At 40.3% G+C, this 27,279-nt stretch overlaps 1 protein-coding gene across 1 annotated transcript in view; it reads right to left on the reverse strand.

Annotated features, from left to right (window-relative positions):
• The window catches only part of LOC131195012 (uncharacterized), a 6,584-nt gene extending 83 nt beyond the window's left edge, over window positions 1–6,501 (reverse strand). The window contains exons 1-7 of the mRNA XM_058176633.1: window positions 6,266–6,501; window positions 5,592–5,729; window positions 5,322–5,423; window positions 4,327–4,428; window positions 4,019–4,159; window positions 3,635–3,772; window positions 1–3,285 (exon numbers count right to left, since the gene is read on the reverse strand). The exon at window positions 1–3,285 is cut by the window's left edge and continues 83 nt beyond it. Of these exons, the coding sequence (XP_058032616.1) occupies window positions 2,736–3,285; window positions 3,635–3,772; window positions 4,019–4,159; window positions 4,327–4,428; window positions 5,322–5,423; window positions 5,592–5,729; window positions 6,266–6,267 (1,173 nt within the window). The 5' untranslated portion in view covers window positions 6,268–6,501 and the 3' untranslated portion in view covers window positions 1–2,735. The remainder of the gene's footprint in view (window positions 3,286–3,634; window positions 3,773–4,018; window positions 4,160–4,326; window positions 4,429–5,321; window positions 5,424–5,591; window positions 5,730–6,265) is intronic.
• Between the last annotated feature and the right edge of the window lie 20,778 nt (window positions 6,502–27,279).

Genomic DNA, 27,279 nt, shown 5'->3' on the forward strand with positions numbered 1-27,279 from the left:
TGCTGGGAACTCCATTTCAAGCAATGGAGATACTCTGAGGTCCTGGGTATATAGCCCTGAGTGCTCAAACCAGTGCAGAGCTCGGAGCTGAAAGGGCAATTTCATGGTTTTAATTAAGATTTGGCACCCAAATTCCAGGGTCATGGCAAGACCAGGCCATGACCCATAACTGTAAGATGGGCATGGAAGTCTCAGAACTTTCCTGAGAAGGTACATCTTCCCTTCCACAGAGGCTGCATTGTTATATTAGCAACGCTGCAGTCAGAGGAGCAATCCTGATTTTGGTTGGTTCCTTTTCACCTTGAAAGCTTCCAGATCTGGTTCACCCCAGATACTTTATGGATACAGTTGATTTCTGGTGAGAGCCTATTTGCCAGTGATCTTGGTCTCTTGGCTCAATTGCTTCTGAATAGTAAATTTGTTTAGGTGGCTCCTTTGTTTGATTGTAAATTTACTTTGTAAAGTAAATCTGATATGATAAATCAGATAAGTTTATGTGTCTCTCTGTGTGTGTTTTTCACCAAGTATCAAGCAATGGCCCAGGGGCCGGATAAATGGCTCTTTGGGAATCCAAACACAATGAACAGACCAGTCAATGAGGAGATTTCAGGCTTTATTAAAGACTTGTAGAAGTGTGGTGACCCAGACCCAAGTAGGTAGCAACAACCTCAGTCCGTGATAAAATAAACTTTCTTCCAACAGCTGCGAATTACTTCATTCCCAGCGTCGTTCAACTCAAAGTAAAACAAAGGCCTCCCAGAGACAAATTCTTCAGTTATCACAAATTAGGCAAAATCCAATTAGGCAAACTGCCAAAGGCCCTTCCTGATAAATATCCAGAAGTCACAAACACACGAAGCAGAGGACGCAGCTACAACGTTGTTTTCCGGCAAACTGAAACACCGGTGCTGGTCTGTTATTAAGCCTTATGGGAGGGGCCATCCTCTCTGCTTGAGCTGCTCTTGCCTTTTGGCAGCTCTTCTCGTGCGTGCATTAGGAACAGGCTCCTCCAGTTTCTCTTCCTCACTATTATCAGGTTTTGGAGGCTCTGGAGTCCACACCTCACTTCCCGATGGCCCTGGCCTCACCTCAGCCTCATCGCTGTCGGACTCCGTTGCCAGCTCCGTAGGCTGCTGACGGACTACAACAAGAAGGCAAATTAAATAGAAGAAAACATCAAGTCTTAGAAGACGTCTCCCTTCTCATCCAAGAAGCTTCTTCAGCTCCAGTTGGATGGTGGAAATGGAAGGACTGATATTCCTTGCAGACAGCTGGTCGTTTGCATTCTGTACAGAGTGGTTGAGGCCACTCGGAGGTTTGCCTGTGTCCTCAGCATCACCTGAGTAGTGCAAATGGGTGTGGAGCCTTTTTGGAACTGCTAAAAGGGTTCCTGTGGTCTGCCATTTTTCTGGAAATCCGTTCATACTCCCGCACCATCAAGTCCAATGATCTCTCTTCGGCTGCTGGGAAGCCCATTTCAAGCAACGGTGATACTCTGAGGCCTTGGCTGTGTAGCCCAGACCAAGGACCAGACTATGGTCCATAAGTGTCTGATGGGCATTAAAGTCTTGAGAGGTTTCCTGATAAGGCATCCCTTCCCTTCCACATAGGCTGCATGGTTGTGCTAGCAATGCTGCAATCAGGGGAGCACTCCTGATTTTGGTTGATTCCTTTTCACTTACAAAGTTTTGTTTGTCTGTGCTCTACTGTTGTCTATCCATTCTTGGCGTTTTGGCATAATCATGCTTGCTGTTTGGCCCTTCTTTCTTTTTCTTCCTCCATATCAATCTCTCCTTCATTCCTTTTTCTTTCCGCTCTCTTTCTTTTCTCCTCCCACCCAACTTAAGGCAGCATCTAGACAACCACAATTGTTGATGACAAGTGTTGATTGGTTATGAAGCTCTTGCTGTAATACCATCGTCCATGTGACTCACAGTATGTCACTCACTCCAAAAAGGTCCATTTTTTCCCCAAACGCCATCACTCTGCTAAACTAATAATTCCCTCAACACTCTCAAACTATTTACTAAATCTGCACTATTAATCTTCTCATCGTTCCCATAATCCATCTCCTTCCACTTATGACTGTATGACTGTAACTTTGTTGCTGGTAATCCTTTGGATTTATACTGATATTGTTTCCTGATTGCTTATTTGTACCCTATGATTATCATTAAGTGTTAAATTTGTACCCTATGACCATCATTAAGTGTTGTAAGTGTTGTACTTTGATGAAGGTATCTTTTCTTTTATGTACACTGAGAGCATATGCACCAAGACAAATTCCTTGTGTGTCCAATCACACTTGGCCAATCAAAATTCTATTCTATTCTATTCTATTCTATTCTATTCTATTCTATTCTATTCTATTCTATTCTATTCTATTCTATTCTATTCTATTCCTCAGAGTTCTTTTCATCTCCACCGTGGACTTCTGTAGATCCCGAATGCCTTTAATAGAGGCTTCAAGCCATTCCTGAGTATCTAGATGTGGTGTTTTAGGTCCTTCCTCCTCAAGATCCTTTATAGATATTTTGACCCATTTTTGGGCGTCTTGTTTAGATACATCAGGACCTTCCTCTTGCAGGTTTTTCAAGGATTGTTGAAGCCATTTTTCAAGAACTGGTCTAGGTTCTCCAGAAAATGACAGGCTTTCTAAGGATCCTTGAAGTCATTCTAACATATTCACCACAGATCCTTCAGGACATTGCTTCTTGAAGTTCTCTATTGATTTTTCAAGCCATCCCTTTTATTTGGCTTCGTCGAAACTTTGATTTGGACTTTAGTAGGTGTTGAATGCCTATAATAGATGCTTCAAGCCATCCCTGCACATCTAAATCACAGGTTTCTGGCCCTTCTTCTTGGAGATGATTTATCGATCCTTCTAGCCAACCATTCACATCCTCCCTGGATGCCTCAGCACATTCCTTCGGGAGGTTGCTGATGGATGCTTTAAGCCATTCTGGCAGGGTGTACTGTTCAGAGGAATCCTCTTTCAGGACTTTCAGCGATTGCTGAAGCCACCTCAGGATATTTGGCCCGGGTTCCTTCGATTTTTTTATTTTGAGGTTGTCCACTGAAGCTTTCAGCCATTTCTCATTTAATTTATATTCCATTTGAGGCTTCATTTTATCTTGTTGCGCTTCTGTCTTGTTTTCTGCAACATCTGCATTTGTTTGGCAGACACTCACAGCGCCTCTTTTGCACTCACTGCTGCCAGGTCTCTGGTCCATCCGGTCTCTGCCCATCAATAAGGTGCAGCAGCCCTTCCTCAGTTGTGTCTCTCTGGAAAAAATCAGAATGTTAGCTGTGAATCTGGACCAACAACAAAGCATTCTTAGTTAAAAATGATGGGAACTGCTTTGATGTCAGGAAACTCTCACTCTCAAAGTATATAAATATTGTTGGGTAGTTGGGTTGGAGGTTGAAAGATCTCTCCTATACATATCTTCCCATTCACTTCCATGAGACTAACTCCTGAGATTTGTATATGTAAAAGTATAATGAGCCGTAATTCATTCATTTCTTTCTAAAGTAAGGAAAATGTAGGTTTTCCAAGCTTTCTAAGATAAGGAGAACCTAATATGAAATTCTGGAACAAGAAGTTAGTGGTGGCGATCTACAAATTTCTCACCTCCACAGTCTTTCTTCATACTCTCTGCAGAGCTCCTCTTTCTCATCCGTCAGTTCAAGATTTTTGAATGTCACCATCTCGGCCTTATTTTGGAGCTCTTTGTTTTCTAATGTCATTAATGACATCAGTGTTGTCTTTCTGTAAATTATGAGAACCAGAGATATTAGCCCACTTCATTTTTTACTTGAATTACTAAGCATACCTACATTCCTCATTATTTTTGCATGCCATTATACCTATTGCTCTTCTCTTATTCAGTTATACATACAGTACATATAAAAGAATGGAATATTTCTTTTATCTGGTATATCTGGCCTAAGGGATCTAATAAATAAATTTGAATTTGAAAGAAAAAGTCAAGATCACTATCTAAATATTTCTCACCGATAAAGTTCGTCTTTGAGGTCATTATTTTCTCGTAGGAGCTCTGCTTTTTCTTCAGCGTGTTTCTGCACCTTGCAGCTGAGACTCTCATTCTCTCGTCTGAGTTTTTCCAGCTGCCCAGACTCATCTGAATGATTTTTCCTGTAAAATATCAAGAGCAGAGTGCAATTAGCCCCCTTAGGTTTTTTTTAAAATTTGATTTGATTATTTGGTGGTTTTTTATTTATTTAAACTTGTTTAAAATTAAAACTAATTAAAATAGCTGAGAAAGGAAGAGAAAGTCAGGGTTGCTATCTAAAATTTCTCACCTGCTCAGCTTTGCTTCAGCGTGTTTCTGCACCTTGCAGCTGAGACTCTCATTCTCTCGTCTGAGTTTTTCCAGCTGCCCAGACTCATCTGAACGATTTTTCCTGTAAAATATCAAGAGCAGAGTGCAATTAGCCCCCTTAGGTTTTTTTTAAAATTTGATTTGATTATTTGGTGGTTTTTTATTTATTTAAACTTGTTTAAAATTAAAACTAATTAAAATAGCTGAGAAAGGAAGAGAAAGTCAGGGTTGCTATCTAAAATTTTCTCACCTGCTCAGCTTTTCTTCATACTCTCTGCAGAGCTCCTCTTTCTCATCCGTCAGTTCAAGATTTTGAATGTCACCATCTCGGCCTTATTTTGGAGCTCTTTGTTTTCTAATGTCATTAATGACATCAGTGTTGTCTTTCTGTAAATTATGAGAACCAGAGAGATATTAGCCCACTTCATTTTTTACTTGAATTACTAAGCATACCTACATTCCTCATTATTTTTGCATGCCATTATACCTATTGCTCTTCTCTTATTCAGTTATACATACAGTACATATAAAAGAATGGAATATTTCTTTTATCTGGTATATCTGGCCTAAGGGATCTAATAAATAAATTTGAATTTGAAAGAAAAAGTCAAGATCACTATCTAAATATTTCTCACCGATAAAGTTCGTCTTTGAGGTCATTATTTTCTCGTAGGAGCTCTGCTTTTTCTTCATACTGTTCACAAAGTTTTTCTTTTCTTTGGCCAATTGTATATTTTTATTTGTAAGCTCCTGAATTTTTAGTTCCAGCTCCTCTTTTCTGCCAGAAGTTTTGATATTTCCATTGTCTTCCTGCAAATTATGAAGACCGAGAGAAATTAGCCCCTTAGGTTTTTTAAAAATTTGATTTGATTATTTGGTGGTTTTTTATTTATTTAAACTTGTTTAAAATTAAAACTAATTAAAATAGCTGAGAAAGGAAGAGAAAGTCAGGGTTGCTATCTAAAATTTTCTCACCTGCTCAGCTTTTCTTCAGCGTGTTTCTGCACCTTGCAGCTGAGACTCTCATTCTCTCGTCTGAGTTTTTCCAGCTGCCCAGACTCATCTGAATGATTTTTCCTGTAAAATATCAAGAGCAGAGTGCAATTAGCCCCCTTAGGTTTTTTTTTAAATTTGATTTGATTATTTGGTGGTTTTTTATTTATTTAAACTTGTTTAAAATTAAAACTAATTAAAATAGCTGAGAAAGGAAGAGAAAGTCAGGGTTGCTATCTAAAATTTTCTCACCTGCTCAGCTTTTCTTCATACTGTTCACAAAGTTTTTCTTTTTCTTTGGCCAATTGTATATTTTTATTTGTAAGCTCCTGAATTTTTAGTTCCAGCTCCTCTTTTTCTGCCAGAAGTTTTGATATTTCCATTGTCTTCCTGCAAATTATGAAGACCGGAGAGAAATTAGCCCCCTTAGGGGTTTTTTACTTGAATTATCAACCTTTTTATTCAATTACAACACGTTAAAAATACCTTCGTGTGTAAATACAGAGGAAATAATACTTTAATCAATTATCTTCCTTTTTTTTAATATACATTCCACGAAAGGCACAAACAAATTCAAAATGATTTTCAGAAGCAAATCATTTTGGATGTAGAATATGGGGAAAGTTCTCACTTCTCACAAATGTCTAACTGTCAACATATCCCAACAAGTTGCTTCCTCAGTGATTAAGGCAGTTCCTTGTTTATGAGGGAGCACAAGGCAGTCATTATGAAAGGTTCTGTTTAAAAATCAAATTCAACTGTTGCTATTCCCACCTTATTTCCCAAACTCTACTAGAATATCATTTCCGTCACTTGTTTGATAAAATGGCCAGTCCTATTGCCAATGTAGAAATTAGGAATGTTTTATTGAAAGTGTGAACTTAATAGGATGATGCAAAGATTTGATGAACTATGCCAAGACTTACATATAACTCTGGCCCCTCGCTCTCTTCAGATCTACTTCCAGTCTTTCAGTTTTTGTCTGAACAATCTAGAGAAGCCAAAATACATCACAAATCAGGAACATATTTCCATATCAGCCCACGCACTCCCCCCCCAACTACCCCATCACTCACATTGGGCTTCTTCGCCTCTTCTTATGACATGAACTATTTCTCAGTAATGTACACTCAAAAGATTCCTCAAATGCTAGATTGCTTACCTGAGGGGAACGCAACTTTAAACTTAAATCCTGGCCCACGCTTTTCTGGATGTCTGGAAACCTGGGAGTTCTGTGAAGAATGAAAAACATAAAATGAATTTTAGATGTTTGCTTGATAATTTTCTTCATTTCATGGTCATGAGAAGATTTACATGAATTTGTTTTCCATAAATTCTCTGTCATGTTAGTGTAAAGAAGATATTAATTGAAACTTCTTCTTTAGAAAAGAGTCTGGGGTGTAGACAAGCATATTTGAGCATATTAAAATCATGCATGTCAAGATGAGCACAAACATGTGCAACTCCCAGTTTATTGCTGTAGATGTTCAATACAGGCAATAAAGATTATTCACGCTGGGATGGAAAAAGAAAGATCTAGTTTTAGTTCATTTGTTTAGGAAACGTAAAACACAGTGGTTCAACAAAATACGAATCATCTAAAATTTTATTTCACTGCTAGTGATATTGTATGTGGCCAAAGAAAGTAGCTAATGTGGCAAAGAAGGAACCAACCAAGAATCAGCATGAATTGCCATTCTTTAATGGAAATTACAGATAAACTACTTTGTATTGAATGGATGTGTGTGTATGAACTTCATATATGTAATAGAAATATAAAGTGAACATAAATACTATATAAAATATGCTGCACATGTATTATTAACAATTACCAATTGTGAAAAAATCATTTATTTTCATTTTTCTCACAAATATATTCTAAGGTGAGCTACAAGTATACATTATATACCTCAGCACGTCTCCGTTCTTCAGTGGCAGATGACAGAAGAGGAAGTCTCGATATTTCTTCCTGCAAATTATGAAGACCGGAGAAATTAGCCCCTTAGGTTTTTACTTGAATTACTAAGCATACCTACATTCCTCATTATTTTTGCATGCCATTATACCTATTGCTCTTCTCTTATTCAGTTATGCATACAGTACATATAAAAGAATGGAATATTTCTTTTATGTGGTATATCTGGCCTAAGGGATCTAATAAATAAATTTGAATTTGAAAGAAAAAGTCAAGATCACTATCTAAATATTTCTCACCGATAAAGTTCGTCTTTGAGGTCATTATTTTCTCGTAGGAGCTCTGCTTTTTCTTCATACTGTTCACAAAGTTTTTCTTTTTCTTTGGCCAATTGTATATTTTTATTTGTAAGCTCCTGAATTTTTAGTTCCAGCTCCTCTTTTTCTGCCAGAAGTTTTGATATTTCCATTGTCTTCCTGCAAATTATGAAGACCGAGAGAAATTAGCCCCTTAGGTTTTTACTTGAATTACTAAGCATACCTACATTCCTCATTATTTTTGCATGCCATTATACCTATTGCTCTTCTCTTATTCAGTTATACATACAGTACATATAAAAGAATGGAATATTTCTTTTATCTGGTATATCTGGCCTAAGGGATCTAATAAATAAATTTGAATTTGAAAGAAAAAGTCAAGATCACTATCTAAATATTTCTCACCGATAAAGTTCGTCTTTGAGGTCATTATTTTCTCGTAGGAGCTCTGCTTTTTCTTCATACTCTCTGCAGAGCTCCTCTTTTCTGCCAGAAGTTTTGATATTTCCATTGTCTTCCTGCAAATTATGAAGACCGGAGAAATTAGCCCCTTAGGTTTTTACTTGAATTACTAAGCATACCTACATTCCTCATTATTTTTGCATGCCATTATACCTATTGCTCTTCTCTTATTCAGTTATACATACAGTACATATAAAAGAATGGAATATTTCTTTTATCTGGTATATCTGGCCTAAGGGATCTAATAAATAAATTTGAATTTGAAAGAAAAAGTCAAGATCACTATCTAAATATTTCTCACCGATAAAGTTCGTCTTTGAGGTCATTATTTTCTCGTAGGAGCTCTGCTTTTTCTTCATACTCTCTGCAGAGCTCCTCTTTTCTGCCAGAAGTTTTGATATTTCCATTGTCTTCCTGCAAATTATGAAGACCGGAGAAATTAGCCCCTTAGGTTTTTACTTGAATTATCAACCTTTTATTCAATTACAACACGTTAAACTTAAATCCTGGCCCACGCATTTCTGGATGTCTGGAAACCTGGGAGTTCTGTGAAGAATGAAAAACATAAAATGAATTTTAGATGTTTGCTTGATAATTTTCTTCATTTCATGGTCATGAGAAGATTTACATGAATTTGTTTTCCATAAATTCTCTGTCATGTTAGTGTAAAGAAGATATTAATTGAAACTTCTTCTTTAGAAAAGAGTCTGGGGTGTAGACAAGCATATTTGAGCATATTAAAATCATGCATGTCAAGATGAGCACAAACATGTGCAACTCCCAGTTTATTGCTGTAGATGTTCAATACAGGCAATAAAGATTATTCACGCTGGGATGGAAAAAGAAAGATCTAGTTTTAGTTCATTTGTTTAGGAAACGTAAAACACAGTGGTTCAACAAAATACGAATCATCTAAATTTTATTTCACTGCTAGTGATATTGTATGTGGCCAAAGAAAGTAGCTAATGTGGCAAAGAAGGAACCAACCAAGAATCAGCATGAATTGCCATTCTTTAATGGAAATTACAGATAAACTACTTTGTATTGAATGGATGTGTGTGTATGAACTTCATATATGTAATAGAAATATAAAGTGAACATAAATACTATATAAAATATGCTGCACATGTATTATTAACAATTACCAATTGTGAAAAAATCATTTATTTTCATTTTTCTCACAAATATATTCTAAGGTGAGCTACAAGTATACATTATATACCTCAGCACGTCTCCGTTCTTCAGTGGCAGATGACAGAAGAGGAAGTCTCGATATTTCTTCCTGCAATGACAAAATACCCCATTTAAAAAAACAAAAACTAAATTGACAGTGATTCTTCCAGAACTGAAGAAACTTCTTGGGTGAGAATCTAAACATCTTCAGGGAAAGCAAAAAGAAAGTCCTGCTTCCTCTTGAAAAAGCATCTTGGGGACAGATAGGGAATCCTTCTACTATATCCCCAAACAGCCCTTTCATTTTAAGTAGAAAGTGCAGAGAAAACAAAAGTTCTCCTGCCAAAGTCATAAAAAATTTCATTAGCAATTTGGTCCATGAAATATGTTAAATCAATATTTACAATGACCTAAGCTAGCTCTGCAAGTTCATTGATTCATTCATCCAACTTATATGGCTGCCCAACATGCAATGGAGACTCTGGGTCTCTCTCTTGGCTTTCCTTCCATTTATTTGTGTTTGGTTCTCAGGGACTGGCTGGACGAGTCCCTGCCATTTTTTTAGCAAGGTTTTTCAGAAGTGGTTTGTGTTGCCTTCTTCCTAGGGCTAAGAGAAGGTGACTGGCCCAGGGTCACCCACTTGGCTTTGTGCCTAAAGTGGGACAAGAAATGTCAGTCTCTGGGTTTGCAGGCTGATGCCTTAACCGTGATACCAAACTGGCTTTCTTGGGTTGCTAATAGAAGCTAACGATGTATTTCAAAAATAAAGTCCAAAACAAAACCTATACTGGCAATTGAGGATAAAAAGAAACCACAATTAATATTCTGTCTGTCTCTCTGTCTCTAACTACCTACCCTATCATCCATCCATCCATCCATCTACCTACCTACCTACCTTCCTACCTAAAATTTCTATACGTTCCACCACACATTTACTGTGACAGCCTATGAACAAATGTTTTTTCTTACCTCTTGAGTAAGAACACGTTTCATGTTTTCTCTTAATTTTCTCAACAAATCGTTTTCCATCACAAAATCAGTGTTGGAAACTAGAAGATAAGGTAATAGGTGAGACTGCAGAATAGCTTTGACATTTTTATTTCAAAAATTAAAATGTAGACTTGAGAGACAATGTCTAGAATAGCACATCATTTTAAAATTATATTATATTCTTCTAATCTGATCCTTTAGGACAAGCGTTGAACACAACTAACATAAAAAGATAAGGAAATAAATAACGTTTCTGTCCTAAAGGATCTAGAGGAATAGTCACAATAATGAAAAATGTGATTGGTAAATTAAAATCCAAACCATAAAAGCATTGGCCTCTAAAGACCATACTAAAAATAAGTGTTTTACGTATGTTAGAAAGACAGAGCTGTAGCCAAATGCAGCTGCCTCAAGAGTGCCTTTTAAACTCTGGGAATGATGCAGGAAAAGGCCATCTCCCCTCTGCCTAATAGTTTCGTCTCAAAAGAGCAGCGGAGCTTCTGGGTTTCTCCCGCAGACTGTTTTTTTTTTTTTTCTAATTTCATTTTGTCACAACAGTATACACCAACATCGACATAAAACAACAACACATCATAAAAGAAAAAAAAATATATAAGCAAAAGTATGCAATCACTATGTTAGTTTGATATAATGAAGGGAACAATAGGACAGGAACGGTAGGCACTTTTGTGCTCTTATGCACGCCCCTTATAGTCCTCTTAGGAATGGGGTGAGGTCAATAGTAGACAGTTTTTGGTTGAAGATTTTGGGATTTTGAGTAGAGTCAGGTAATGAGTTCCAAGCGTTAACAACTCTGTTACAGAAGTCATATTTTCTGCAATCAAGTTTGAAGCGGTTGACATTTAGTTTGAATCTATTGTTTGCTCTTGTATTATTGCGATTGAAGCTGAAGTAGTCTTTTACAGGAAGAATATTGCAATAGATGATTCTGTGTGTTAAACACAGGTCTTGTCGGAGTCGGCGGAGTCGGCCACTTTTGACAGGAACAGGATTTGATAGAGCGTTGCCAATTTTGACCACTTGTTGTCTGTTTGACAGGAACAGGATTTGATAGAGCGTTGCCAATTTTGACCACTTGTTGTCTGTTGGACAGGAACAGGATTTGATAGAGCGTTGCCAATTTTGACCACTTGTTGTCTGTTTGACAGGAAGGCATTTGTCCAATTGTGAAGAGGTCCTGAAATGCCGTAGGATTTTAGTTTTAGGAGAAGTTTATCATGTACTACTGAGTCAAAGGTTTGCAGAAGTCTATGTAGATTGCATCTATTGCTTTTCCTTGATCAAGGTTAGTAGTCCATATGTTTTTGCAGTGGAGAAGTTGTAAGTTACATGATAATTTTTTTCTGAAACCAAATTGTTTATTAGAGAGTAGGTTGTTTGTTTCAAGGTGGAGTGTAATGGATTGGTTTATGATAGATTCCATTACTTTGCATGAGACACAACATAGAGATAGATCTGTAATTTTCAATTAGGCTGCGATCTCCTTTTTTGAAGATAGGGATGACTGTGGCTAGAGACCAGAGTTTGGGAAGGGAACTAGTCGTGAAAGCTTTATTAAAGATTATGCTTAGGGGTTCTGCTATATTAATTGAAAGTCTTTTTAAAAAAGTATGCAGGTCCAATAGATAATGATGGTTTCAGGTTGCGAAGAGCTTTTTCAACATTATCTTCTGTGAAGTCTATATGTGTTAAGTCATTGTTAACATTTTTGGTACGATTGAGGAATGTCGGATATGAGCCATCGCTGTTTAAAAAGACTGAGCCGAAGAATGTGTTAAAGAGATTTGCTTTAACTGTTTCGTCAGTACGTTCTTTGCCGTTAGATTCTTTTAGTGGTGGAATGGATCTTGTTTCTTTAAGTTGATTGTTGACAAAATTATAGAAAGCACGATTGGAATTAGTGCGTAGAAGGTCTTCTTCTTGCTTGGTGTGGTAAATGTTACATTCAGTTTTTATTTGGTTGCAAATATTTCTGTAGCGGTTTTTGAAGTTCGCTACATCACCCTTTTTGTTTCTTCTCCAGAGGGATTTTTTTTTTTGGATTGAAGCTTTTTTATTGATATGGGTAATTTATTTATGTTTTTGATTTTGATGGTGATTTGTGGTACGTATAGTTTGATGATTTTATTGATTTCAAGTAGGAATACTTTATAATGGTCTTCTGCAGTGATACAGGTTGAGAATAGATTTTGCCAGTCAAGAAATGAGAGATCATTGTTTATAAGGTCATAGTTGGCTTTTTTAAAATTGTAGTTTGGAGTACTATTGTTATGACGATTTGTGTGAGGGCGTATATTTAGACAAAAGTCTATCATGCAGTGGTCGCTGTTGGAAAAGGGTTCTTTTATTTGTAGTCTGTAAATTGAGTTTGTGTTATTACAAAAGATGAGGTCGAGGCAGTTCTTGAGTCTAGTATTGTTAATTGGACGGTACAAAAAGGAAAAAAGATATGACGCCGGAAGATGAGCTCCTCAGGTTGGAAGGTGTCCAATATGCTACTGGGGAAGAGCGGAGGGCTAGTACTAGTAGCGCCAGAAAGAATGAAGCCACTGGGCCAAAGCCGAAAGGACGCTCAGCTGTGGATGTATCTGGTGGTGAAAGGAAAGTCCGATGCTGTAAAGATTTTTTCTCCATAGGAACCTGGAATGTAAGATCCATGAATCAAGGCAAGCTGGATGTGGTCAAACAAGAGATGACAAGACTGAACATCGACATCTTAGCAATCAGCAAACTAAAGTGGACGGGAATGGGCGAATTTAATTCAGATGACTATCAGGTATACTACTGTGGGCAAGAATCCCTCAGAAGAAATGGAGTGGCCTTCATAATCAATAAAAAAGTAGGAAAAGCAATACTGGGATACAATCCCCAAAATGACAGAATAATCTCAGTCCGTATCCAAGGCAAACCATTCAATATCACAGTAGTTCAAGTCTATGCCCCAACCACTGGTGCTGAAGAAGATGAAATTGACCAGTTCTATGAAGCCCTACAGCACCTGATAGAATTAACACCAAAAAATGATATCCTTATCATCATGGGAGATTGGAATGCTAAAGTAGGAAGCCAAAAGATAACCGGAATAACAGGCAAATATGGCCTTGGAGTACAAAAGGAAGCAGGGCACAGGCCGATAGAATTCTGTCAAGGCAATACGATGGTCATAGCAAACACTCTTTTCCAACAACCTAAGAGACGACTCTACACATGGACATCACCAGATGGTCAACACAGAAATCAGATTGACTATGTGCTCTGCAGCCAAAAGATGGAGAAGCTCTATACAGTCAGTAAAAACAAGACCAGGAGCTGACTGTGGCTAGAGACCAGAGTTTGGGAAGGGAACTAGTCGTGAAAGCTTTATTAAAGATTATGCTTAGGGGTTCTGCTATATTAATTGAAAGTCTTTTTAAAAAAGTATGCAGGTCCAATAGATAATGATGGTTTCAGGTTGCGAAGAGCTTTTTCAACATTATCTTCTGTGAAGTCTATATGTGTTAAGTCATTGTTAACATTTTTGGTACGATTGAGGAATGTCGGATATGAGCCATCGCTGTTTAAAAAGACTGAGCGGAAGAATGTGTTAAAGAGATTTGCTTTAACTGTTTCGTCAGTACGTTCTTTGCCGTTAGATTCTTTTAGTGGTGGAATGGATCTTGTTTCTTTAAGTTGATTGTTGACAAAATTATAGAAAGCACGATTGGAATTAGTGCGTAGAAGGTCTTCTTCTTGCTTGGTGTGGTAAATGTTACATTCAGTTTTTATTTGGTTGCAAATATTTCTGTAGCGGTTTTTGAAGTTCGCTACATCACCCTTTTTGTTTCTTCTCCAGAGGGATTTTTTTTTTTGGATTGAAGCTTTTTTATTGATATGGGTAATTTATTTATGTTTTTGATTTTGATGGTGATTTGTGGTACGTATAGTTTGATGATTTTATTGATTTCAAGTAGGAATACTTTATAATGGTCTTCTGCAGTGATACAGGTTGAGAATAGATTTTGCCAGTCAAGAAATGAGAGATCATTGTTTATAAGGTCATAGTTGGCTTTTTTAAAATTGTAGTTTGGAGTACTATTGTTATGACGATTTGTGTGAGGGCGTATATTTAGACAAAAGTCTATCATGCAGTGGTCGCTGTTGGAAAAGGGTTCTTTTATTTGTAGTCTGTAAATTGAGTTTGTGTTATTACAAAAGATGAGGTCGAGGCAGTTCTTGAGTCTAGTATTGTTAATTGGACGGTACAAAAAGGAAAAAAGATATGACGCCGGAAGATGAGCTCCTCAGGTTGGAAGGTGTCCAATATGCTACTGGGGAAGAGCGGAGGGCTAGTACTAGTAGCGCCAGAAAGAATGAAGCGACTGGGCCAAAGCCGAAAGGACGCTCAGCTGTGGATGTATCTGGTGGTGAAAGGAAAGTCCGATGCTGTAAAGATTTTTTCTCCATAGGAACCTGGAATGTAAGATCCATGAATCAAGGCAAGCTGGATGTGGTCAAACAAGAGATGACAAGACTGAACATCGACATCTTAGCAATCAGCAAACTAAAGTGGACGGGAATGGGCGAATTTAATTCAGATGACTATCAGGTATACTACTGTGGGCAAGAATCCCTCAGAAGAAATGGAGTGGCCTTCATAATCAATAAAAAAGTAGGAAAAGCAATACTGGGATACAATCCCCAAAATGACAGAATAATCTCAGTCCGTATCCAAGGCAAACCATTCAATATCACAGTAGTTCAAGTCTATGCCCCAACCACTGGTGCTGAAGAAGATGAAATTGACCAGTTCTATGAAGCCCTACAGCACCTGATAGAATTAACACCAAAAAATGATATCCTTATCATCATGGGAGATTGGAATGCTAAAGTAGGAAGCCAAAAGATAACCGGAATAACAGGCAAATATGGCCTTGGAGTACAAAATGAAGCAGGGCACAGGCCGATAGAATTCTGTCAAGACAATACGATGGTCATAGCAAACACTCTTTTCCAACAACCTAAGAGACGACTCTACACATGGACATCACCAGATGGTCAACACAGAAATCAGATTGACTATGTGCTCTGCAGCCAAAGATGGAGAAGCTCTATACAGTCAGTAAAAACAAGACCAGGAGCTGACTGTGGCTCAGATCATGAGCTTCTTCTTGCAGAATTTAGGCTTAAACTAAAGAAAGTAGGGAAAAGCACCAGGCCACTCAGGTATGAACTAAATCATATCCCTGGTGAATATACAGTAGAGGTGACAAATAGATTTAAAGAATTAGATCTGATAGACAGAGTGCCTGATGAACTATGGACGGAGGTTCGCAACATTGTACAAGAGGTAGCAACTAAAACCATTCCAAAGAAAAAGAAATGCAAGAAAGCAAAATGGCTGTCTGAGGAAGCTCTGCAAATAGCGGAGGAAAGAAGAGAAGTGAAAGGCAAGGAAGAAAGAGAAAGATACACCCAGTTGAATGCAGAATTCCAGAGAACAGCTAGAAGAGATAAGAATGCATTCTTAAATGAACAGTGCAAAGAAATAGAAGAAAACAATAGAATAGGGAGGACCAGAGATCTATTCAAGAAAATTGGAGATATGAAGGGAACGTTTCATGCAAAGATGGGCATGATAAAGGACCAAAATGGCAGGGACCTAACAGAGGCAGAAGAGATTAAGAAGAGGTGGCAAAATTACACAGAAGTACTATACAAGAATGAGCTTAACATCCCTGATAACCACGATGGGGTGGTCACTAACCTTGAGCCAGACATCCTAGAATGTGAAGTCAAATGGGCCTTAGGAAATCTGAGCAACAACAAAGCCAGTGGAGGAGACAGTATTCCAGCTGAGCTATTCAAAATCTTAAAAGACGACGCAGTAAAAGTGCTACACCCAATTTGCCAGCAAATTTGGAAAACTCAACAGTGGCCACAGGATTGGAAAAGGTCAGTTTACATTCCAATTCCAAAGAAAGGCAATGCCAAAGAATGTTCAAACGATCGCACCATTGCACTCATTTCACATGCTAGTAAGGTTATGCTTAAAATCCTACAAGCTAGGCTCCAGCAGTATGTGGATCGAGAACTACCAGAAGTACAGGCAGGATTTCGTAGAGGCAGAGGAATTAGAGATCAAATTGCCAACATATGCTGGATCATGGAGAAAGCTAGGGAGTTCCAGAAAAACATCTACTTCTGCTTCATTGACTATGCTAAAGCCTTTGATTGTGTGGATCACAACAAATTGTGGCAAGTTCTTAAAGAGATGGGAGTACCAGACCATCTTATTTGTCTCTTGAGAAACCTGTATGTGGGTCAAGAAGCCACAGTGAGAACTGGACACGGAACCACTGATTGGTTCAAAATTGGGAAAGGAGTCCGGCAAGGCTGTATACTATCACCCTGCCTATTTAACTTATATGCAGAACACATCATGAGAAAGGCGGGCTAGATGAATCAAAATTGGAATTAAGATTGCGGAAGAAATATTAACAACCTCAGATATGCAGATGATACCACTCTAATGGCAGAAAGCGAAGAGGAACTAAAGAGTCTCTTGATGCGGGTGAAGGAGGAGAGTGCAAAAGTTGGCTTGAAACTCAACATTAAGAAAACTAAAATCATGGCATCCGGCCCTCTCCATTCCTGGCAGATAGATGGTGAAGAAATGGAGTGGCCTTCATAATCAATAAAAAGTAGGAAAAGCACCAGGCCACTCAGGTATGAACTAAATCTTATCCCTGGTGAATATACAGTAGAGGTGACAAATAGATTTAAAGAATTAGATCTGATAGACAGAGTGCCTGATGAACTATGGACGGAGGTTCGCAACATTGTACAAGAGGTAGCAACTAAAACCATTCCAAAGAAAGGCAATGCCAAAGAATGTTCAAACGATCGCACCATTGCACTCATTTCACATGCTAGTAAGGTTATGCTTAAAATCCTACAAGCTAGGCTCCAGCAGTATGTGGATCGAGAACTACCAGAAGTACAGGCAGGATTTCGTAGAGGCAGAGGAATTAGAGATCAAATTGCCAACATATGCTGGATCATGGAGAAAGCTAGGGAGTTCCAGAAAAACATCTACTTCTGCTTCATTGACTATGCTAAAGCCTTTGATTGTGTGGATCACAACAAATTGTGGCAAGTTCTTAAAGAGATGGGAGTACCAGACCATCTTATTTGTCTCTTGAGAAACCTGTATGCGGGTCAAGAAGCCACAGTGAGAACTGGACACGGAACCACTGATTGGTTCAAAATTGGGAAAGGAGTCCGGCAAGGCTGTATACTATCACCCTGCCAACAAAAGTGTGTATAGTCAAAGCTATGGTTTTCCCAGTTGCAATGTATGGCGGTGAAGGCTGGACCATAAGAAAGGCTGAGCGCCAAAGAATTGAGGCCTTTGAACTCTGGTGCTGGAGAAGACTCCTTGGGCTACAAAGCGAACGAACAAGTCAGTTCTAGAGGAGATCAACCCTGACTGCGCTTTAGAAGGCCAGATCCTGAAGATGAAACTGAAATACTTTGGCCACCTAATGAGAAAGAAGGACTCACTGGAGAAGAGCCTAATGCTGGGAAAGATTGAGGGCAAAAGAAGGGGACGACAGGTGGCTGGATGGAGTCACTGAAGCAGTAGGCATGAGTTTAAATGGACTCCAGAGGATGGTAGAGGACAGGAAGGCCTGGAAGAATGTTGTCCATGGGGTCGCGATGGGTCGGACACGTCTTCGCAACTAACAACAACAAGTTGCTCAAGACCTAGGTTTGTAACGGCGCTGTATAGTGTAGTATGGATTGGTTCGGTTGTACATTCATTTGTTATCCAGTTTATAGAAGGTAGATTTAGGTCACCCAGGAAGATGAGAGGTTATGGGCAAGAGGTAGCAACTAAAACCATTCCAAAGAAAAAGAAATGCAAGAAAGCAAAATGGCTGTCTGAGGAAGCTCTGCAAATAGCGGAGGAAAGAAGAGAAGTGAAAGGCAAGGGAGAAAGAGAAAGATACACCCAGTTGAATGCAGAATTCCAGAGAACAGCTAGAAGAGATAAGAATGCATTCTTAAATGAACAGTGCAAAGAAATAGAAGAAAACAATAGAATAGGGAGGACCAGAGATCTATTCAAGAAAATTGGAGATATGAAGGGAACGTTTCATGCAAAGATGGGCATGATAAAGGACCAAAATGGCAGGGACCTAACAGAGGCAGAAGAGATTAAGAAGAGGTGGCAAAATTACACAGAAGTACTATACAAGAATGAGCTTAACATCCCTGATAACCACGATGGGGTGGTCACTAACCTTGAGCCAGACATCCTAGAATGTGAAGTCAAATGGGCCTTAGGAAATCTGAGCAACAACAAAGCCAGTGGAGGAGACAGTATTCCAGCTGAGCTATTCAAAATCTTAAAAGACGACGCAGTAAAAGTGCTACACCCAATTTGCCAGCAAATTTGGAAAACTCAACAGTGGCCACAGGATTGGAAAAGGTCAGTTTACATTCCAATTCCAAAGAAAGGCAATGCCAAAGAATGTTCAAACGATCGCACCATTGCACTCATTTCACATGCTAGTAAGGTTATGCTTAAAATCCTACAAGCTAGGCTCCAGCAGTATGTGGATCGAGAACTACCAGAAGTACAGGCAGGATTTCGTAGAGGCAGAGGAATTAGAGATCAAATTGCCAACATATGCTGGATCATGGAGAAAGCTAGGGAGTTCCAGAAAAACATCTACTTCTGCTTCATTGACTATGCTAAAGCCTTTGATTGTGTGGATCACAACAAATTGTGGCAAGTTCTTAAAGAGATGGGAGTACCAGACCATCTTATTTGTCTCTTGAGAAACCTGTATGCGGGTCAAGAAGCCACAGTGAGAACTGGACACGGAACCACTGATTGGTTCAAAATTGGGAAAGGAGTCCGGCAAGGCTGTATACTATCACCCTGCCAACAAAAGTGTGTATAGTCAAAGCTATGGTTTTCCCAGTTGCAATGTATGGCGGTGAAGGCTGGACCATAAGAAAGGCTGAGCGCCAAAGAATTGAGGCCTTTGAACTCTGGTGCTGGAGAAGACTCCTGCGAGTCCCTTGGGCTACAAAGCGAACGAACAAGTCAGTTCTAGAGGAGATCAACCCTGACTGCGCTTTAGAAGGCCAGATCCTGAAGATGAAACTGAAATACTTTGGCCACCTAATGAGAAAGAAGGACTCACTGGAGAAGAGCCTAATGCTGGGAAAGATTGAGGGCAAAAGAAGAAGGGGACGACAGGTGGCTGGATGGAGTCACTGAAGCAGTAGGCATGAGTTTAAATGGACTCCAGAGGATGGTAGAGGACAGGAAGGCCTGGAAGAATGTTGTCCATGGGGTCGCGATGGGTCGGACACGTCTTCGCAACTAACAACAACAAGTTGCTCAAGACCTAGGTTTGTAACGGCGCTGTATAGTGTAGTATGGATTGGTTCGGTTGTACATTCATTTGTTATCCAGTTTATAGAAGGTAGATTTAGGTCACCCAGGAAGATGAGAGGTTATGGGCAAGAGGTAGCCCATGTTAGTAGTGAGGTTAACGTATTTGCATGAGCGATGTCGTAGTCAGCGGCTCTGCAGCATAGTATGAATCTAAGTGTGGTGTTGGTGGACAGGTCACATACAATAGTTTCAGGAAGAGAAAGTTTATGTGCAACTTGAATATTTTTTAAGTGCAGTGATTTTTTGTAAAAGATAACTACTCCACCACCTCTGCGGTGTTCACGATCTGATCAAAGGACTTGATATTCTTTGTTTGAAATAATGGAGTCAGTGAGGGATGAGTTTAGGCATGTATCACAAAGAAATATGATATCAAATGTACCATTGTTTAATAAGAGGATAAATTCAGGTAATTTGTTTACAATACTTCTTGCATTTATTAATTTACATTTGAGACCTGTAGTGTTTGGTGTAGGAGAGGTAAGGGGCGTGCATACCTAGTTGTGATCGGTAGTTGATTGAGGGTTATTTGTAACAGGTGGTAGAAGGAAGGTTGGTTGAGCAATGAGCGGCTGATCGTTGGATGATTGGAGGTTTTGAATGGGTGGTTGAAGATTAGTAGGTTGATCGATGGGTGAATGGATGTTTCGATTTATGGATGCCTTGTTTGATGGATGGTTGAATGTTCAACATCTTCAACATCTGCTGAAAGGCATTCTCTTCACATTCTCTTCGGCAGTCAGGCACTAAGTGCTTGAAAAGGCAACTCCCATTGCCTCCCCTAATAACTGAGGGAAACACAGTCCAGTGTTCCTGGATAGCACCCGGTTGCCCATCCCTCTCCAGGAGTTCTCACTTTCCACATTATAACAAGAAACATCAACACTAACTTTGCTTTAAAAATGTAAATCCTATTATGTAGGGGATACAACCATGGATCTGCTAAACTATCTGGAATGATCTATATAACTGGCCACGAATATTCACCATGAAGAGTCTTTTAAGTCAAGGAACTTTTTTCTCTTTCATACCATAAAAGACACAAACAATTTCTAGAGGTAAAACTTTTGATTTAATGTATGAAAAATGTTTTCACTTTGTTCCCAATTGCCAATCTGCAAAGGTAGCCGAACAAGTTGCTTTCTCACAGTTTAGGCAGTACCTTTTTGTTAGATTGCATGAGATCACAATCCCATCAATAAAATTTGCAATAGTAATGAGAGCTTCCTATGAAAAACAAGCTCATTGTATTGGGGCCACCAACGAATAGCAGAGGTCTTCTTGGTATTCTATATTTATTCTATAATTTATCTGTCTTTAAAATGGGAATTAGCAACAAACTTTTACCGACTTCCACCTAGGTGTCTGCCCCCCAATTTTGAAGTAAAAACTAAATACTGAAAGCAAACATGTCATCAAGGCTTGGTGTCAGGTGGGTGATGACATCTCAGTGCTTTCTCTAGAAGTGTGACCTGTGACCCGCTGGGTCATCCCTCCAGAGGTATGTGTGTGCTTACCAGGATCCTCAGCTCCTCCACACTTCAGCACCTCCGTACTTCAGCTCCTCAGCACTTCCGCACCTCCGCACTTCAGCACTTCCGCACCTCAGCTCCTCAGCACTTCCGCACTTCCGCACTTCAGAACTTCAGCACCTCAGAACCTCAGCACTTCAGCACCTCAACACTTAGCTCCTCAACACCTCCGCAATTCAGCACTTCAGCACTTCAGCACCTCTGCACTTCAGCTCCTCAGCACTTCAGCACCTCAACACTTCAGCACCTCCGCACCTCCGCACCTCAGCTCCTCAGCACTTCAGAACCTCAGCACTTCAGCACCTCCGCACCTCAGCACTTCAGCACCTCAGAACCTCCGCACGTCAGCACCTCCGCACTTCAGCACCTTAGCTCCTAAACAGCTCTGCAATTCAGCACCTCAGCTCCTCCGCAACTCAGCACCTCAACTCCTCAACACCTCAGCACAAGGATTGGACTCCTGGAGATATATATATGTAGCAGTCAAAGTCATCACAATCAGTGTTTCATGACCCATCCTAATATGTCTTAATCTTTTATCTAGCTGTGGATGGATGCTAGGGGTGCACCTTATATGCCCTACAGGAACTGTACTTTGGTGTCCTCAGGCCACCAAAGTAGACATATCACAGTTCCAATACCAAAGGCGAATGGCAAACCTTTACCCTAAAATCCCCATAGTTCCTCATATACATGGTGGTCTCCTCTGCTTTTTGGCTAAGAATCCCACCTCAGAAATGGTTTCGGTGGTTTTGAATTTGATGGGGGGATCTGAATTCAGCCTGTTTCTGAAGGGCCAGATCAATTAATCAGTGGAACGGCTTGCCTCCAGAAGTTGTGGCTGCTTTATCACTGGAGGTTTTTAAGAAGAGATTGGACAGCCAGTTATCTGGAATGGTATAGGGTCTGCTGCTTGAGCAGGGTGGGTTGGACTAGAAGACATCCAATGCCTCTTCCAACTCTGTTGTTCTGTTAAACAAAGACAATGTGAGAACTGTATTAGATGTCGTAGTATAGGTACAACATAAAAAGAAGGCATGTTCTGCCGAGAAAGCTTTTGATGATTGGAATTGGTCCTTTTTGTTGAAAGTTCTGGAAATTATGGACTTTGACAACAATTTTATTCAAGGATTTAAGTCGATATATACATCTCAGAAGGTTCAAATTATGATAAATGGTGATCTAACTAAACCTTGTGATATCCAGAAGGGGGCAAGATTAGGTTGTCCTTTGACCCTTTGGCTGTTTATTTTGGCTCCTGAAGTATTGACCAGTCATGGCCCATGAAAGGAGAAAGGAGAGCAGAAGGAAGGTTCCATTAGGTTAGTTGCCTAGCAACAGAGTAAAGATTCAGATAGTGGCAATTAGCTGCAGCAACATTCCGAGGAGTGACAGCCCACAGAACAGACTTGGCTCCCTCTCTTCTCAAGTCCAACATGGACATTCCTGGGTGACTTCATCACACTTTCTCATCCCTTTATCTCACACAGTTAATTTGATGGAGGGAAAGAGGAACAAAGATTCTCCAGTACCTTGAGCTCCTAAACAGCTCTGCAATTCAGCACTTCAGCACTTCAGCACCTTAGCTCCTAAACAGCTCTGCAATTCAGCACCTCAGAACCTCAGCACTTCCGCACTTCAGAACTTCAGCACCTCAGAACCTCAGCACTTCAGCACCTCAGAACCTCAGCACTTCAGCACTTCCGCACTTCAGCACTTCAGCACTTCAGCACCTTAGCTCCTAAACAGCTCTGCAATTCAGCACTTCAGCACCTTAGCTCCTAAACAGCTCTGCAATTCAGCACTTCAGCACTTCAGCACTTCCGCACCTCAGCTCCTCAGCACTTCAGCACCTCAGAACCTCCGCACTTCAGCACCTTAGCTCCTAAACAGCTCTGCAATTCAGCACCTCAGAACCTCAGCACTTCAGCACCTTAGCTCCTAAACAGCTCTGCAATTCAGCACCTCCGCACTTCAGAACTTCAGCACCTCAACACTTCAGCACCTCCGCACTTCCGCACTTCCGCACTTCAGCACCTCAACACTTCAGCACTTCAGCACTTCAGCACTTCAGCACTTCAGCACCTTAGCTCCTAAACAGCTCTGCAATTCAGCACTTCCGTACCTCAGAACCTCAGCACTTCAGCACCTCTGCACTTCAGCTCCTCAACGCTTCAGCGCCTGAGCGCTTCAGCGTTTCAGAACCTCAGCACTTCAGCACTTCAGCACTTCCGCACTTCAGCACTTCCGCACTTCAGCACCTCAACACTTCAGCACCTTAGCTCCTAAACAGCTCTGCAATTCAGCACTTCAGCACCTTAGCTCCTAAACAGCTCTGCAATTCAGCACTTCAGCACCTCAGAACCTCAGCACTTCAGCACCTCTGCACTTCAGCTCCTCAGCACTTCCGTACCTCAGAACCTCAGCACTTCAGCACCTCAGCTCCTCCACACTTCAGCACCTCAACACTTCAGCACCTCAACACTTCAGCACTTCCGCACTTCAGAACTTCAGCACCTCAACACTTCAGCACTTCAGCACTTCCGCACCTCAGCACAAGGATTGGACTCCTGGAGATATATATATGTAGCAGTCAAAGTCATCACAATCAGTGTTTCATGACCCATCCTAATATGTCTTAATCTTTTATCTAGCTGTGGATGGATGCTAGGGTGCACCTTATAAGTACAACATAAAAAGAAGGCATGTTCTGCCGAGAAAGCTTTTGATGATTGGAATTGGTCCTTTTTGTTGAAAGTTCTGGAAATTATGGACTTTGACAACAATTTTATTCAAGGATTTAAGTCGATATATACATCTCAGAAGGTTCAAATTATGATAAATGGTGATCTAACTAAACCTTGTGATATCCAGAAGGGGGCAAGATTAGGTTGTCCTTTGACCCTTTGGCTGTTTATTTTGGCTCCTGAAGTATTGACCAGTCATGGCCCATGAAAGGAGAAAGGAGAGCAGAAGGAAGGTTCCATTAGGTTAGTTGCCTAGCAACAGAGTAAAGATTCAGATAGTGGCAATTAGCTGCAGCAACATTCCGAGGAGTGACAGCCCACAGAACAGACTTGGCTCCCTCTCTTCTCTTAGCAGGAAAGGAGGTTTAGCTCAGATGTGATCCCTGTGTATTAATTTCACACTCGAACCTTAGACCCTTGGACTGGCTGACAAACCTGACTCTTCTCTTAAGCCTTGGACTGACTTTACTCTTTTGCAAGCTTGTCTTTGGAAAACACACTTTGTAGAATGAAATTTCTCTGAAGATCCAGTTTCAGGAAAGGTTGGTAGAAATTCTGAAAGACTTAGCAGATACCAAGGATCCGGGCACAATTCAGCTTATAACAGGGTCTGAAAAAGACAGGTAAACTCTAGGCAGCTTCAGAAGAACATTGGCTCTCCTTGGAGATCCTAAGTTAAGTCTAAGAAATTTTAGAATGGTTCCACAAGGAAAAATTTCAGTAAACCACTGAAGTTGAGAATTCAGATCAATTGAGATGCAGCAGTCAAGGTATTAGATGGAGATTCGAGTCAAGGAGATTCCCAGTTCAAGTCCAACATGGACATTCCTGGGTGACTTCATCACACTTTCTCATCCCTTTATCTCACACAGTTAATTTGATGGAGGGAAAGAGGAACAAAGATTCTCCAGTACCTTGAGCTCCTAAACCGTGAAGCAATATAGGCTGACACCTCCCAAATTCCAACTCTGGGTTGTGCAGAGGGGCACTCCTGCATGCTGATTGGTTCTGACTTTCTAATGGGAAATGGGGAAGGCAAGGCACATTGAAGCAGGAAATGTTAAAATTTGCTGACGTAGAAAAGGAACACGTATGTAACTGCCCCCGAACAACAGATGCACACGTTCCCTCATACATAGTGCCAGAGTAGTCTGCTCGAGTTAGCAGACTGCTCTGCTAACGAGTTACCCTCCTTGAATTCTGTTATCTCTTATCTAACTCCAAGGAGGTGCTAATTGTTACTTGAGAAGTGTCCTGTGCATAGACCGTTTAAGAATAAATCAGTTTAAGTGGAACTTCATGCGTGGACTTGGTCTTTCCGTCAGACACCATGTTGTCAAACTGATGCCATTTCATTCCTGGTTCATAAATTAATTATCCATGACATCATGTGACAGCTTTAACATTGTCTCCTTTACAGCGTAATCTTTATTTCTTTGAATGGTCGGGGCTCTGAAATTCTTCGGCTGGAAGCCCAGTGATCTCTATATTTTCTTGATGCTTATAAAATGGCCTTGTTGCAGTCTCCAAATGCTGTGGTTCTTCTTAAGGGTATAGATTATTTTATGCAACAGATAGTAATGTACTCAGCACCTCAGAACCTCAGCACTTCAGCACCTTAGCTCCTAAACAGCTCTGCAATTCAGCACTTCAGCACCTTAGCTCCTAAACCGTGAAGCAATATAGGCTGACACCTCCCAAATTCCAACTCTGTTGTTCTGTTAAACAAAGACAATGTGAGAACTGTATTAGATGTCGTAGTATAGGTACAACATAAAAAGAAGGCATGTTCTGCCGAGAAAGCTTTTGATGATTGGAATTGGTCCTTTTTGTTGAAAGTTCTGGAAATTATGGACTTTGACAACAATTTTATTCAAGGATTTAAGTCGATATATACATCTCAGAAGGTTCAAATTATGATAAATGGTGATCTAACTAAACCTTGTGATATCCAGAAGGGGGCAAGATTAGGTTGTCCTTTGACCCTTTGGCTGTTTATTTTGGCTCCTGAAGTATTGACCAGTCATGGCCCATGAAAGGAGAAAGGAGAGCAGAAGGAAGGTTCCATTAGGTTAGTTGCCTAGCAACAGAGTAAAGATTCAGATAGTGGCAATTAGCTGCAGCAACATTCCGAGGAGTGACAGCCCACAGAACAGACTTGGCTCCCTCTCTTCTCAAGTCCAACATGGACATTCCTGGGTGACTTCATCACACTTTCTCATCCCTTTATCTCACACAGTTAATTTGATGGAGGGAAAGAGGAACAAAGATTCTCCAGTACCTTGAGCTCCTAAACAGCTCTGCAATTCAGCACTTCAGCACCTCCGCACCTCAGCACAAGGATTGGACTCCTGGAGATATATATATGTAGCAGTCAAAGTCATCACAATCAGTGTTTCATGACCCATCCTAATATGTCTTAATCTTTTATCTAGCTGTGGATGGATGCTAGGGGTGCACCTTATATGCCCTACAGGAACTGTACTTTGGTGTCCTCAGGCCACCAAAGTAGACATATCACAGTTCCAATACCAAAGGCGAATGGCAAACCTTTACCCTAAAATCCCCATAGTTCCTCATATACATGGTGGTCTCCTCTGCTTTTTGGCTAAGAATCCCACCTCAGAAATGGTTTCTGTGGTTTTGAATTTGATGGGGGGATCTGAATTCAGTCATGGCCCATGAAAGGAGAAAGGAGAGCAGAAGGAAGGTTCCATTAGGTTAGTTGCCTAGCAACAGAGTAAAGATTCAGATAGTGGCAATTAGCTGCAGCAACATTCCGAGGAGTGACAGCCCACAGAACAGACTTGGCTCCCTCTCTTCTCAAGTCCAACATGGACATTCCTGGGTGACTTCATCACACTTTCTCATCCCTTTATCTCACACAGTTAATTTGATGGAGGGAAAGAGGAACAAAGATTCTCCAGTACCTTGAGCTCCTAAACAGCTCTGCAATTCAGCACCTCAGAACCTCAGCACTTCAGCACTTCAGCACCTTAGCTCCTAAACAGCTCTGCAATTCAGCACCTCAGAACCTCAGCACTTCAGCACTTCAGCACTTCAGCACCTTAGCTCCTAAACAGCTCTGCAATTCAGCACCTCCGCACCTCAGCACAAGGATTGGACTCCTGGAGATATATATATGTAGCAGTCAAAGTCATCACAATCAGTGTTTCATGACCCATCCTAATATGTCTTAATCTTTTATCTAGCTGTGGATGGATGCTAGGGGTGCACCTTATATGCCCTACAGGAACTGTACTTTGGTGTCCTCAGGCCACCAAAGTAGACATATCACAGTTCCAATACCAAAGGCGAATGGCAAACCT

This window comes from Ahaetulla prasina, chromosome 3, assembly GCF_028640845.1.
Source record: "Ahaetulla prasina isolate Xishuangbanna chromosome 3, ASM2864084v1, whole genome shotgun sequence".
In the NCBI taxonomy this organism is placed as follows: domain Eukaryota; kingdom Metazoa; phylum Chordata; class Lepidosauria; order Squamata; family Colubridae; genus Ahaetulla; species Ahaetulla prasina.